At 36.5% G+C, this 15,545-nt stretch overlaps 1 protein-coding gene across 1 annotated transcript; it reads left to right on the forward strand.

Moving 5' to 3' along the window:
- Nucleotides 1-675: 675 nt before the first annotated feature.
- UNC13C (unc-13 homolog C) lies at nucleotides 676-13,632 on the forward strand. The gene is made up of 3 exons (XM_027883059.1): nucleotides 676-1,263; nucleotides 9,877-12,962; nucleotides 13,529-13,632. The coding sequence occupies exons 2-3, from the start codon at nucleotides 9,995-9,997 to the stop codon at nucleotides 13,630-13,632; spliced, it is 3,072 nt and encodes a 1,023-aa protein (XP_027738860.1). The 5' UTR covers nucleotides 676-1,263; nucleotides 9,877-9,994.
- Nucleotides 13,633-15,545: the final 1,913 nt, after the last annotated feature.

The following is a 15,545-nucleotide window of genomic DNA, read 5'->3' on the forward strand; positions in this document are numbered from 1 at the left end:
ACTCTGTCTCCCAAGATTAAAGAGGATAATACCATACCCGTGGTTTTATGCCTGTACATGTGTTTTGTGAAAGATTTACACTTGGGCTATGTATATACTTTGTAGAATGGTTTTATACCATTCTGGATGCATTTTTGTAGTTCTTCATGTTTTCATGTGTTAGTTTTAAATATCAATACATCCAAGGCCTTAAACACACTGTTAAACCTGCTAACACTTGAAAAAAACACCCGTTGTGTTCTGCACAGGATAATTTACTCACTGCATGCTCAATAATAGTCCATTCTGCTATTTGAATTGCAGTAAACAAATGACTGAGTCCTATTGTCAAGGTATTAATTGGGAACATGCAAAGTGCTTTTCACTGAAAGTGAGTGCTATGTTTCCTGTTATCTGGAGCACCCTTGAAGCATCATGGAATGACAGTAGTTAAGAAGCTGTTTAGCAGATTCATTAGCAAAAACGATCAGCTGTTGATGAAAGCGCTGCTGAAAGAAACAGCTAAACAGTTGTTTCTCTGGGTCGTGTCAGACTGATAAATAAAAGGTTAGGCTGAAACATGGCCCTGCCAAGCGAGAGATACTATCTCCCACTGTTACCCTTGCGGCCACTGGTGCACCTGCCAGCTCTCACGACGCACTGCATGTGCCGTGTCTGTGAGCAAGGTTTCTCAGTCAGCCCATTTGCCTGGATCTGGGAAGCACAGGGGCTGCCTTTCCACGCAGGAGGGCTGTGCCTATTGCGGGGAATGCTGCATTCGGAAGCAGTGGCAGGAGAAAGCAGCAGTGGGTGAAGTTCCCAGCACATAAAACACCAGGATGATTACTGTTCTCCCGCGTTGATGTTGTTTTTGAACGGGAGCAGGACGCTGACTCCTGCCCTGCTTTTGTAGAGGAGAAATAAAACTGAGCTGCGGAATGAATTAGTAGCTAACACCGTGATTACTCTTAGCTGTTAGCACAAGTTGTAGGAGCTGGGGGTGGACGAAAATGGGAGAGGGAGGATAAAACCCCCCACTTAACGCTGCCTAGGGAATACCGTGGAATTTGGAGCAGATACCGTTGCGGACTAGCAGCATGCCTGACTGCACTTGAGTGCAATCACGGAGCAGCAGCCTCATGTTGTATCGTACCGTTTCCAAGGCTGGAGGAAGAACAACAAAATAGTAATGGTTTTGTGTACAGTGTTTCTGCATAAATGGAAAATAATATAAAGATGGTGGTATGTAATTTGTATTTTATTTTTAAGAAGATTTTAATCCAGGTATGTATGCTTTTTGTATTTTTGTGCCTAGTCTACATACAGTTTTCTGTTTCCTTTGTTTCCTTCTCGTATTTTCATTCTGAATGTACCTCCCACTGTTCTTGCTAATGCAATGCATTGATTTGTAACTGATTTGCTTTCTAATGCTTTAATGTTAATGAAACTGTCTGGGCTTCTGGAATTAACACTTCATTAAAAAGTGGAGGGGGGTTATTTTGTAAGGTACCAACTTCACAATATAAGTTGAGTAAGATAGTGTGGTGTTTGATTTCTCAATGAGTTAGAACATTTTAATTGCTATAAAAAGATAAATAAATTAGTTATGAATACACGGTGAAAGTATAGTATGTTTTGCTTATATATGTCAGTACTTTTTTCTGAATTTGTGGCAGGATTAGTAAAAAATTGAGTTTTATGGATGCTTATGTATTTCTGGGTCTTGATTAATCAAGATGAAAACCCTGCAGCTTTCTTTTGAAGAGGCAGCTTGCTTAGACTACATACTTGATTCTGTTCCACAGCTAAATCTGTGTCTTAGAATACCCTCTGTCATGTACCTCCCCCAAGCCACAACCTAAAAAACCACCACAGATATTTAATACTTCTTGTCCATCCGTTTAGGTTCTGGAAGATATCACCAGTATTTTGCCTTCTGCGATTTCAGAGGCCAAGTAACAGTAGCTGAAACTAATTTCTTACTGTGAGATTGAGGGTTTATTTTGCTTTAAGAGAAAGAATTATGCAGATATAAATATCTGACTGTATTCATTAATCCCTAACTTTCTTTAGTCACCTGGTTCCTTTTGCATTTTTTATCTTATTAAGAATATTTTCTTTCAGGTGACTACAGATTATATGTAATACGTTAAATAGAACATAATGCTATGTGCCCTTAAACTAAGGACACTAATAGTTATCTTATAACATGCAGTAGAATGTATTAAACCCACTTAGGTAATGCTTATTTGATTGTTCTTCAGTCCTGAAATGTCTAACAGCATTCTGTTGCATTTCAAATTCGAATGCAACCCAGTTTTAAGAAAGTTGATTTTTTTTTTAATAACATGTTGATCCAAAAAGGGTTAATATCAGTTCTAGCATCTTAATACTGGTCTTAACTCTTGGCTGACAGGAACTCTTACGCTTTAAAAACATTCACTGGGGTAACATTAATTGCTTTCTGAAGTAGAAATAAACTCTGTCCATAAAGTTGCAGTTATTTTTCACAGAAAAGGTGATAAGATGCTTGTTTCCAGATCGCAGCTGTTGATGATTATATAAAATACTTGCCTTTATTTATTGTAATATGCAACTATGATTTGACAATTGAAAATGGAAGGTTACTTGACACATTTGAATGTTCTGAAAATCAGTGGTAAATCTTACCCTCTAAATCAACATACTAAGAAAAGCATTGAGAGAATACTGTAAAGTTGAAAAGCACTAACAGGCAAAAGTAGAATTTACGGTTAAAAGATGTTTTGTTCATCATACATTATTTTTGTAAAGTCTATAATGATAGAAATTATGGTTGGCTATCATCTCAAAGACCTTTCCTACAGAAAGAAGCCCTGATATATTTCTTTCAGTGGAATGCACATGACTTGGAGAGTTGTATAAAGGTCTTCAGTCACTATCTGTTTGCTTGATGCTGTAGTGATGTCAGCAGAACATTATCATAATGACTATATATTGCTGTGAAAACACTTAGGAAACCTAAGGTGAAGTACTGGGATTCCAGGTTGTTACTCAGGAGGAAAAGACTGATAGCTCAGAATATCTCACAATTTATTAAAGCATCAACAAGGACTGAAAATTCCAAGTGTTCTTTTAACTGTAGCGTTGTGAGAATCTAGGAAGAGTGAAGCAGTATAGCAGCTTCTGCCTTTTGAGACCATTACAGCTCTGAAGCATAAAAATTCTTTGGCACCCAAGAAGGTTCTTATGCAGGTTTTGTTTTTCTCACTTGTGTTGTTCACTTTGGTTGATAGCTCCAAAGCACAGGGTCTTACTTTCAGCTGTAAATCTAAGTATCACTCACTATATTGCAGCAAAGAAAGCAGAGACTTTTTTTCTTACAGAGGTTTTGCAGCAAATTTAGAATTGTGTTTATTATCTACCATCCTTATCAATGAGAGTCCTTTCACGTGTTTAACAAGCATGGCTTTTATCTGTGTGTGCCTACTCATCCTAGTGTATGTTGTTGTCAAGAGTACTTGTGGTGCTTTATGCTTGTGACATTCTTCAAATTCAATGATTGTTACCATTTCTCAAATGAAAGGCCTCTTTATAAAAGCTGCCTGTTTCATAATTTTACATTCTAAAAATGTAATGTAATTATTAGTTTATTAGAGTTCAGAAAACACACGGGATGCAATCTAGAGGGCTACAAGTAACATTTTGCCCATATAAAGTTGTTCTCTTAATCTAAACATTTCGCTGGGAATTTCTGTAAGTATTTAAAAAAAAAATCTCCGCAAAACTCCAAGGAAACAAAAAAAATCAAAGCTGCCGAGTGGTGTAGTGTACACATGGTCACAGACCTCCTGGCAACTCTGTCCAAGAGGGATCTAATTCAGGGCAGTGTGTTGCCCGTTCTAAGGCTCAGGCCAGTGCAGTTAGAGGATTAAAAATCTATACGGGAAAGAAAATTCAAGGATTTTTTTGTTCTAAATTATTTTTTGGCATGGAATTATTATCAATACCCGTTCAGATTGCTGAAAAGTTTTGAATGTTATTATTAAAAGAAACTTTGGATATACTCAGTATAGTGCAAACATTCTCTACATGTGTATTATGCTTCAGTGTAAATTTAGTCACTCGCCTTCTCAATGTATAATGCCTAAAAAAACTCTCCTTATTAAAATAGAGACAAAATTAAGGATAGAACTGAGGTTTTGTCAGTTGTATACTGATGCTTTCTATCTTTTAAAGGGCATTAGGTAGGTTCTGATGATTCTGTACTCTGTATATTCTGTGCTGTATAACTCTTGTTTATTTGTGGTAATCTGACATAATAGTAATAGTCTAACTCAGAAGCTGACATGTCTGGTACCAACTTAGTAATAATCCCCATATTGTCAGCAAATAATTTTCCCTTCCAATATTTTCCATTCCTTTTGTAGGCTGCATTTAAATAGGAATGAACTATTAGGTGGAATTATCTCAATTTTAGTGGGTTTTGAAGTAAGAGTATTGGCTAAAAGTAAGTTTATGTGGGACAGCACACATTATATATTCAGCTGTAAGAGGGGGAAAACGTCACTATTGCCCCCTTCTTTATACACTAGAGTGTTTTTTGCCCTCTTTTTTTAATTGAAAAAGTTGAGGAAACAATTAGAAACATTAAAGAGAAAAAGGTTACTACATTTAACACTAAAGAAATAGTGCTCTAAATGTCTTCAACAATTTCATTAATAGTTCATAAATAATTGAATGACAACTTTAGCCTCACAGCGGCTGCAACAAAATATTTCTTGGAGAAAAATGTAAATATTACAGATACAAAGGTGTGGAGAATAGTGTAACTAAAAAAGTAATTATGCAAATTATTGCAAAATAGTGATGGGGAGGGGGGGGGAGTCAGCTCATGTCTGTCTTCAACAGTAATTGAAAAAACCACCATCTTATACTGTAAAAAAATTCCTCTGTTTTCCCACGTGGTCATAGCATTGAAGATGGCTTTTCTTTCTGGAATAATTACTCATTTTAGCTAGCTAGGAATTTACATTTTCTGCTCAGCTCTCCTGAAGACAATGTGCTTCCATATATTACAAAGTAGTTTAATTGCAGGTAACTGAGTTCATTCACTAATGCACAAAGTTCTGTTTGTGATTTCTGTTTCTGACTGTTCTAAATCATAATGAGTGAAAGTGAGTTTTAAACCTGTGCTGCTGAAATCTGTGATCCTTACAATCAATTAAGTTGCATGCTGAAAGAACAGGTATGTTACAGCTATGAGTGACCAGTCTTGCTGCATAACTCCTGAAAATTTATGTGGATTCTATCTTGTGCCTGATGAATATACATGCAAGCTCTTCAGCAGTAGGTCTTGTGGGCTAAAGCATTGGCAGCTTGTAGGCTCCTTAGGCTGGGGTTTGAAAAAACAGCTTGGTGGTTAGTTGTATTTGTAGCATTCTCTGTAAAGAGAGGTTTAAAGGTGATCAGATACATTAATAGCAGGATTCATAAAGAAATAACACCAGATAAATAAGCAGATACAGTGAACATTCCAAATCATTTTGATGAGAAATAGGAATAGCTTTCTAGCCAAAAGGAGACACTGCTGATAACACTCCATGCTCTTGTGTGAATGTTGGAGGGGCTAATCCAGCAGGGCAAAGGTCTGCTGGTGAAAACCTGAGGAATTCTTGGAACAGAGAGTAATTACCCAAAAGAGAAAGCAGGACTACTCCATTGTTATTGCCCCTACCTTTGCCAGGGTCTGCAGACAGGCCATCCATGTAGCATGTGCCACCTTGCCTTGAAAGACTCACCAATAGTGCACATTAAAAGTGTCAGTATTTAAGGTTATGAGGAGAATTTAAGAAAAATGTAAAGGAGCAGATAATTGTTCTAATTTAAGTTCTGAATTAGGTCATCTGAGATGATTGTCAGTATAATGGTACTGTTATAGTAAATTAATGAAGCTTTCTGGAGTATATACCTTGTTTAAAGGAAAGTAGCAAAGGTTTTACCCAAGAGACGTGCACTGAGGGCAAGCACAATTATGTCAAGATAACCTTATTCCTAGGCAACCTTAAGACTAGTAAGGTACCATACTTAATAAATCTGTGCACCTGAATTCTGTTATTGATTCCTTGTGTTCCTGAGCGTAAGAGGACTCTCTTATTTCTGTGAAGCATTTTGCACATCAAAAAAAGATGTTGCTATCTGCAGAGAGTAGTGACCATTTTGGCAGTAATACAGAGTGGTATTGCTGCAGAAAAAGACTTCCTGGGTTTGTTTTGTTTTCCCCTACTGTCTCGGTGTTGTGAACTTCAACTTTCGTGTGACATTTTATAGAGGGAGACTGCCCTTGAGTCTCATCTCCTTCCCTGTCCCCTTCAAGTACTCACAGGCCGCTTGCAGTTGATTAACAGTGCAAAGGCTTAGCAAGGCTGTGGTTCTGACTGGTTCTTGGTTTTTTTTAAGGGGACAGTCTGCATCCCCAAAGTTACCTCTGAATGAGAGAACTGCTGCTCTACAGCTTTATTTACTGGGGTCTGAACAGAAGCTCGGCAGTGATCTAACTATTCTATTTAAATACTGAAATTGTGTTTTTAAGATGATTTAATTTTCCTTATAAGAATAAAGGGCTGGATTTGCTAAAATAATTTTTAAAAATTGGAATCTGTGAGGGTCTGGTGCTCAGATATGTAACTAGAATATGCTGCTTGCATTGTTTAAAAAGCTGTAATTTTTAACCCAGCCCACTCCACCCCCTTTCTACCTGACACTAGAGTTTTAGACTTGGAAAAGAATCTTTTATAAGTAATGCTTCCAACTGGTATATTTATTTTGACTATGCTTTGTTGTCAACTGTATCCAAATTACCTTTTCACCATTGTGTTGATTGGCAAATGTCTGTTTGCAGACTTTCTATGGGTAAAAAGTTGATGGAAGTGCCATTGTGTCCTTTCTTTATAGAAGGAACCCATTAACAGTTTATTTTAGTTCTAATCTGACAATTCATAACACTTTCCAGTTTCCTGCTCTATAACCATCTAGCATAAAGTCCATACATAATCACAGTAGCATTTCAACTTGATTCCTTAGCTTAGAATGGGTTAATTCAATGGTGTTCAACTTTATCATACAAATTGTTTTAATTCAATAAACAAGGAAAGTAAAAATTCTAAAAATGATGGCTTATTGGGAGAGCTGAATAAAACCAGAAAATCTCTGAATGACAGTTTGCAGATCATTCAAACAATTGACTTAGTCCTATGTGCTTCTTAAAAGACTGTTCTTTATTTTCTAGAGTCTTAACCTACACTGATCTAAAATGTTAAGAACAACCCATGTAAATCTTTCCAGAAAGAAATGGATGAGACCTATAATGACTCAAACTTGATTCCATGTGTAGATATACAGTTTTAGAAAATGAGTTTTTGACGGAGCAATGGTAGGCTGTAAACTGATTAACAGATCATATGACTAATACAGCTGAGATGGAATAGAACTCGCATGAGAGAACATAAATCTGCTCTATTTAGCAGATCTCCCCGTGTTTGTAAAAGTACAGCCTTTAATTTACTATGGCATTGTCAGAAACTGGGTTTCTGACAAATTGAGTGCTGAACATGTAGCTACTTGTAATACTTTCAATCATCTCTGATAAAAGGCATAGGTTAGACAGTAGGTAAAACATGTATGTATACCTGACTGGCTATGAAATCAAGATTATTCTACAGAGAAGCATTAGGGCTTATTTAAAATTAATGGAAATATTCCAGATTCCAATGATAACTTCATTATTTCTTGATGTTTTTAGGCTGAGACAGGAAACAAGCCTTCTAGCTTGTTTATTCATTCTCGTTTTGAAGTCATTTGAAGAATGTCCAAGTCATCCAAGTGAAGTTTATGTAAGAAGGCATTTAAAAGTCTATGTCAGTGTGGGCATAGGAGACAGGCAGTCACACTTAAATCCTATTCAATAAATGGTTACAAACATTCCGTGTAAGAGCTGAATGATTAACAAGTGTTTCTACATCTAGAAACGTGCCTTTGACATTGAGAAGTGTCCCAGGATGGTTCCTTTTGCTATTAATAACATGTAAAAACCAGGCAGCCTTGGCTGTAGAGAAAGCTTTGCAATATTCAGAGAGATGCCATTTGCACTCCCTGTAAATTGCATGCAGTCTCATTGAGCACTCCTTTGCTTCCAAACATTGCTTGCTCTTAATTCACTCTTAACACTCTGACTTCAGGCATAAGCCTACAAGAAAAAGAAGTGGCAAGAGCTATGCTGATGATATGCTATAATTGTGACTCATGTCCAAAAGATATTTCACCTTTTTATAAAATAATAGGTAGCAACTTTGGAAAGGATGAAGAATGTTGTTTATTCTTGTTCTGCTTGCTCTTAGTCTGCATTCCAATTTTGTTGTAACTGGAAAAGAAATAAGTCTGTTTACATCCTCTGTTCCAGGATTCCAGAAGCCAACCAGGCTTTCAGCAGCTCTCCCCGTGCTTTCTGCAGCACAGTGCATTTTGCTGCTGCAGTGGGAATCGGGGTTAGTGTTTATTATTGACCACTGCATGAGTTTAATAGTAAGGTCAGTAAAGACAAACCATGTTATGCAAAGACCAGATTTTGAGGTGTGTGAGGGGACCATAATTTTTCATACAGTGCCATGCTGTTTGCAGACAAGAAGGACAGTTTGTATTCTTTACTCCTCTGAAGACACCACAGAGCGATTTTTAACCCTTCATGTACCACGTATCTAAATAATATTCTGCCAAAGAATTTTTAGCTGCTTTAGAAACCAAAATGATCATTTTAAGAACTTCTTTGTTGCATTTTTCTGAGCTATTTGTCTTGTTTTTTATTCCACAGCTATGAAACTAGGAGGTGAACGATATCCTGTACAAAAAAGTACATTTACATGTTTAAAATATATTGACCACATTTCTATAGAATACAAGCTTTTGTTTTATGGAATAGAAGCTTCCAGATACCTCATGAAATCTTTTCTTAGTCTTCTTTTAGATCAAATAGCTTTCCTATTGTAATGGTACCTGTTCCTGTCCTGCAACTTTTAAATCTCATCTATATGGGATTTTGTATAGATTTGATGTTTTCTTTCTGTGACCAGAACAATGTTAAATTTAATAACTGGGTTGAGAACGTCCATCAGTTGCCATTATGATTTTCTACTATTTTCTGTGCTTTTTTTTTTTTACATCTTAAAGAAAGGAAACAAAGAAGATATGCCTACTTTTGAGTCCTGGCTTACCAGACCTTGTTAAAGTCTGATATCAAAAGAAAGCCTCTATTTCCCAAACCATAGTCTGTGCATAATCCAATGTCAAGATAGAACAGTACTTCTTGGATACAATACTCATTTGTTACATCTGAATCCTACCTTGGTCCAAAAGATAAAGCAAGAGAGAACTTTCTACTTATGTTTTACTAGATAGTAACAACTTGTTTCCCTGTCTGGTTTTTTGATCACTGCTGTATATCATATGGATCTAAATTGAAATGTCATTACTCTGAAAGAAAGCAAGAGCATTAATACAGATATTTCTGTTAAAGGCAGAGAATTAAAGTGGAGGAAGAAGCCTGTAAATAAGTATAGCTTATTCATTTATGTTAAAAATATTCTCCTAGAACTCTTTTCAGCTTCAATTATTCATGAAAAAATCTATTCAGACAATTTTGGGGAATCGTCTGTCTTTCCATTGTCACCTAGTTAAAACAACATCAGTATTATTGAATGATAAATTTGCTTGGCAGCCATTGTAACATCATTCCCTCCTTTTTAGACACTTCAAGAAGCCATGAGCAACAGAGGGAGATTTTGCAAGACATACAAAACCCCTTCAGGATTTTGTTTCCAACAAGCAGATGTGTGATTTTTTTTTTTTTTTGTCAAATTATTCCAGAGCAACAGTAGTTTATATGGATATGGTCCCCACTGATGATGACCCTTTTGGAGATACAAATACTTGTCTGGATCAAAAATGGTGTTTTGTGGAAACAACTTGAAATAAATTATGCTCCATGGTTTCTGCCCTCTTAAAGAGCCTGATCTCATCTTACATATATAAGATCCGCAAAGGAATGTTTACAAAGAAATCGGGAAATAGTACAAAAAGGAAAGAGAGTTGTCAGAGCAAAAAGGAACAAGACTTTACTCAGATTGGACATACAAAGAATCCAAAATTTTCTAATACTTTAAAAAGCACCGTTAAAAAGATCACCAAGTGTCCATCTGCTCGCAACTTATCAACTGAAGAAGAGGAGAGCAATAGAGAATTTTCCCTTTCGCCAACATTCAGTTACAGAGTTGCTATTGCCAATGGACTGCAAAGGCACGTTTTGGTAGCACACACTAATAATGAAGATATAGTTCAAGATCTGTCTTCAAATGATAGCTCTTGTTCTGACTCTTTAAGTGAAATAAAAGGCAATAGCAAGAGGAACGAATACTCATCACACACAATGCCTGTGAGACGCAACAGGAAAAGCTTGAGCAGCCTCGCACCGTCCGACGGAAGTTCAGATGGAGAACGCACTTTGCACACCCTGAAACTGGGAGCTTTACGAAAACTAAGGAAATGGAAAAAGAGCCAAGAATGTGTCTCATCGGACTCAGAACTAAGTACATGGAAGAAAACATGGGGATTAAGAAGTAAATCTCTGGACAGAGCTGGGCGTCACCAGAAATCAAATACTCTTGAGCCTGGCTTTAGTTCGACAGGTTGTATTAGTCAAACCCACGATGTTATGGAAATGATCTTTAAAGAGCTTCAGGGAATAAGTCAAATTGAAACAGAACTCTCTGAATTAAGAGGGCATGTTAATGCTCTGAAACAATCAATTGATGAAATTTCCAGTAGCGTGGAAGTTGTACAAAATGAAATTGAACAATTGCGAACTGGATTTGTGCAGTCCAGAAGAGAAACTCGGGACATACATGACTACATTAAGCAGATTGGCCATCCAGGAAACAAAGCAAGTCTTAGGTTTCTAAACGTGCCTGAAGAGAGACTTGAAAAAACTGAAAGCATAGTTTACAAAATATTAATAGATAAAATGGGATTCTCAGAGGCACAAAGCACTATTAAAATTGAGTTTGCCCAAAGACTGGGGCAACAGAGAGACTGTCCAAATGCAAAACCAAGACCCATTCTTGTTTACTTTGAGTCATCACAACAGAGAGATTTGATTTTAAAAAAGTCTTATAAACTTAAGGGAACTGGCATTGGAATTTCTACAGATATATTTTCCCATGACATAAAAGACAAAAAAGAAAGAGGACTGTCTTCTTCTCAGACATATGAAAGTATGGATATGAAACTTCTAACTGTGGAGACAAAATCTAAAATGCATGACTGGGAGTCACCTGACAGTGATAAAGACTTGGAATCAGATATAAATAAGAACAGTTATGCAAAGATATCTAAATCAGTATATCAAATAAAAACAAGCACTACAAAGGGGATTATTGAGTCCCCAAACACTAAAGACCTTAATAGAACTGCTGACAACGGCACCTTTTCAAACAGAAGTTATGGCAATCAGTCACCAGAATTTGACAATCTGGAGAAACAATCAAAGGCCTATTATTCAGACATGACTCCTTTGTGGCATTTACAGAATGACTTTGCAACACCGAAGCTTAGCCGTTCAGAGTCAGACTTCTCAAAATTGTGTCAGTCTTACTCTGAGGATTTTTCAGAAAACCAGTATTTTAGCAGAACAAATGGCAGTTCACTGTTGTCTTCCTCTGATCGAGAACTTTGGCAACGAAGGCAAGATGATTCTACAAACTGGTATGGCAGTTCCCAGGAACAGACTTTTGTCCAAGACATGCAACAGGATGCAGAGCAAAATGAAGTGGAAAACATAGAAACTGTTGATAGTGGAGTAAGCAATGGAATGATCTGTGCATCTGGAGAGAGAAACCACTATAGTGATACTCAGCTTGCTTTACATGATGATCTTTCCCCATGGAAAGACTGGAATCAGTTGGAACAAGGGGCAGATTTGGGCCTAGACACATCCACACAAGAAGTTTTTGTATATGATATGAGCAGCCCTTCAGATCAACAGACAGATTTTGGAAAGGGCCAAAATTCTGACCTCCAGTATGATACTGAAAGCTATGATTTCACACTAGATGGTACTTCTCCATCATGTCCAGGCCTTGACAGTGAAACACAAAGTCAGTGGACTGGTCAATATGATGATTATCAGGATACAAATTCTATCTCCTCTTATCAGAATCAAAACAGATTGCCTATGATGTACCGAAGTCAGAGTGAACTACCAAGCGATGATTCAGAAGAAACGGCCCCTAAATCGTGGCATAGCCGGTTAAGCATTGACCTTTCTGATAAGGCTTTCAGCTTTCCTAAATTTGGATCTACACTTCAACGTGCTAAGTCAGCTTTAGAAGTAGTCTGGAACAAAAGTACTCAAAGTTTAAGTGGATATGAAGACAGTGGATCGTCTTTTATGGGGAGATTTAGAACTTTATCTCAATCTACTGCAAACGAATCAAGTACAACACTCGATTCTGATGTTTATGCTGAGCCTTACTGCTACAAAGCAGAATATGAGGAAGACTTAATTGAACCATCTGGTGAGAATGAAACAGATTATGTAGAAGTCATGGAACAAGTGCTTGCTAAACTAGAAAACAGAACTAATAGTAGTGAAACCAGTGAGCAAGTCCAAGAATATGAACTGGAGCAGTCTTTGTATGAAACTCCATATGCAATGCTGCCAGAGGAGCAGTATGACACTCAGTTTGACAGTGTGATCAGTGAAGAGATATTGGAAGTTGAAAGTGATGTGGTTCCTGAGGTAGAAATCAGAGAAGATGAAAACCAGAATGTCCCAGAGACAGTTACTGAAATTCCAAAGAAGAAAAGAATACGACCATCGTTCAAAGAAGCTGCTTTAAAAGCATACAAGAAACAAATGAGTGATTTGGAAGAGAAGATCCTTGCTGGAGGTAATAGTATTTTAATACTTTTTTAAGAAAACGTTGTTCTCACTAAATATGGACGTTAACTTTTGTATAATACCTAATCCTGCTTCCACTGAATTTGGTGGCAAAAATTATGCTTCTGTCTCATTTTATTTATAAAATAAATAATGAAATAGGTGAAATAGTTCTATAGAAGTCAAAAGGCTAAAATTTCACAAATTTGTTTTGAAGGAGTTTTCTGAATATGTTTAGTCAAACATGTTTGCAGGTAATTGTAGTGCTTTGAATTTCAGTAATTTGAAAATTAAATTTCACAAGATTCAAATCTTAAAAAAAAGAACTAAATGGTACAGTATTCTTACACTGTTCTTGGTATTCTTATAGCTTTATAAATGTATTCAAAGGAACAATTCAGAGTGTTCAGATATTACCGTGCTTTCTTTAGCAGTTTTGAAGGCATTGTTGGTTCTATATTCATCCTGGTGAACACTGTTCTCCATCCTCTGGGCAACCTTGTTAGGTACTTACGACAGTGAAAGTGTAAATTGATTTCATGTTTGTCCTTATTTTAATTTTGTCCTTATTTTTACTCCCAGGAAGCAGTCAGAATGACAGCAGTCATTCTCCAAAACTGGGAGAGAGAAGGGTGCAGAGGAAAGACAAAGGGTTGTCAATTGTAGCATTCGTGTCTGAAGAGTAAAGAACTTAACTCACAGAGGGTGTTGACACAGATTTATTCATGATTTTTATTTTGTGTATTATCAGACTTCAAACCAGACAGCTATATATATATAACTTTAATACCTCTAATAATACACAAATCTGGTGATTTTCAATATTAGCATACACTGTAATGTTAATGTAATAATATTGCATGTGCATTTAATTAGGAGCATAATAATTACTGTAGCTGGTCAGATGGTAATTGTCACCTTGACTGAATCTTTGCTTTCTTATCTGCCTTGGTAAAGTAATTATCCCATACATTCATTTTGAAGATGAAAAATTGTGCCTTTAGCCAGAGATTTTATTTCGTAGTAACAAGCATCCAAAGCGTGAGCTACTGTAGGGCTTCTTTGGTACGTGAACAACTACATTTACAATAAACATACAGTCAACTTGAAAGTATGTTACACAAGCATCTCAATATTGGTAATGGTAGTTTGCTTTAAAGTCTACTGCTATATTCAAATAACGACACTAGATTGTATAATTATATTTTGCAGGTGTTTTTCTGCAGTAGTGTGTTAGACACTAGGTAGTTTATATATGAAGAAATAACTATCAGTAATTAGTATTTTCAATACTTTTTCCTGATTTTTATGAGGCATGGGAGAGGGGAATCACAGTCCCTTTACCTAGTCATTGCGAACAATAAGGTCTAAGGTCATAATTGAAGAAAGCACACAACAAAAATATCTGAAATACTGAAACTCAGATTGGTTCCACTATCTAAACTCTATGCATTTGTATTAGAAAATAAGGACTAACTTTGATGTTACATCTCATGCAATCATTTCTACAAATTAAATTTTTCTTTTAACCCAGCAGGTGAGAGTCTTTCAGTCTCAAATTTTTTTTCTTCTGAATTCTGAAGCATTTCTTATATTTAAGGAGAATCCATTTGACACCAAGGCCTGGTTATGAAAATGTTTTATTGGGTATGGTCTATGGGCAAAGTGTGCCTGCATGGTTATGTCATACTACCTCTATTTTTGTTTCCACGAATACAATAATACAAATTCTTATAAAGGAGAAAGGGAATACAGCAAGTGGCTAAGGAGAATTTACAGATGGACTGGTACAGCACACAGCTTCTCAGCTCAAGAGTGTATCTTGAGGTCCTCAAGCATATCTGGCAACACTTATTAACAAAAAAGTCTTTCATGTTTTTATATCTAGTGGATGAATATGATATTTTTACATTTATGTCTGCAGAATATTTAACAATTGTTCAGAATTTAAAACTTTCAAAATATATTTTCTAGCCAGAGCAGCATACTAGAAGAACGTACTGCCAGAAAACAACTTGTGCTGAGTGGTGTGCAGTGTTATTGGAGCCAAATATTTCCTTGTCTTACCTTCAGCTTACTTTCACTGAGCTGGATGACTGTTATTATAGGCAGTCTATCCACAGATAATGAAATCCAGTAGATTCTCCACTCTTGGAGACAGTCAGAAGCCATCTGGAGGTGGTCCTGTGCATTCTGCTCTAGGTGGCCTCATCTGAGCAGGGTTCTTAGTCAAGGCCTCCAGAGTTCCCTTCCAGCCTCAGTTGTTCTGTGATAAGGAAATGCAGTTTTGAACACTTTGTACGCAGCCTTTGAAGAAGGATGTGTTCCTAATGTCAGTTTGTCCACTAATACAAAATGTATTCATCTTCTGTTTATTACTTGAAGTGCACATTATTATAGGAAAGAACATTTTATAAATCAGTTCATAGAGGAGTTCTAAAAAATTCACAAAATGTGCAGTTTGTGACTTCTGAGTTATCACAACCTGCCCCCTCTACTTTATGTGTGAATTCATGCATGTCCAAATACTTTGTCATTTCAGCAAATAGTAGTTTGACTATAGTAGTTTAAGTATTTAAGCAAATAGTAGTTTGAGGTA

The sequence above is a fragment of the Empidonax traillii genome, unplaced genomic scaffold (genome assembly GCF_003031625.1).
Source record: "Empidonax traillii isolate 1590-97213 ecotype Southwest subspecies unplaced genomic scaffold, ASM303162v1 scaffold117:size1203958, whole genome shotgun sequence".
Lineage (NCBI taxonomy): Eukaryota > Metazoa > Chordata > Aves > Passeriformes > Tyrannidae > Empidonax > Empidonax traillii.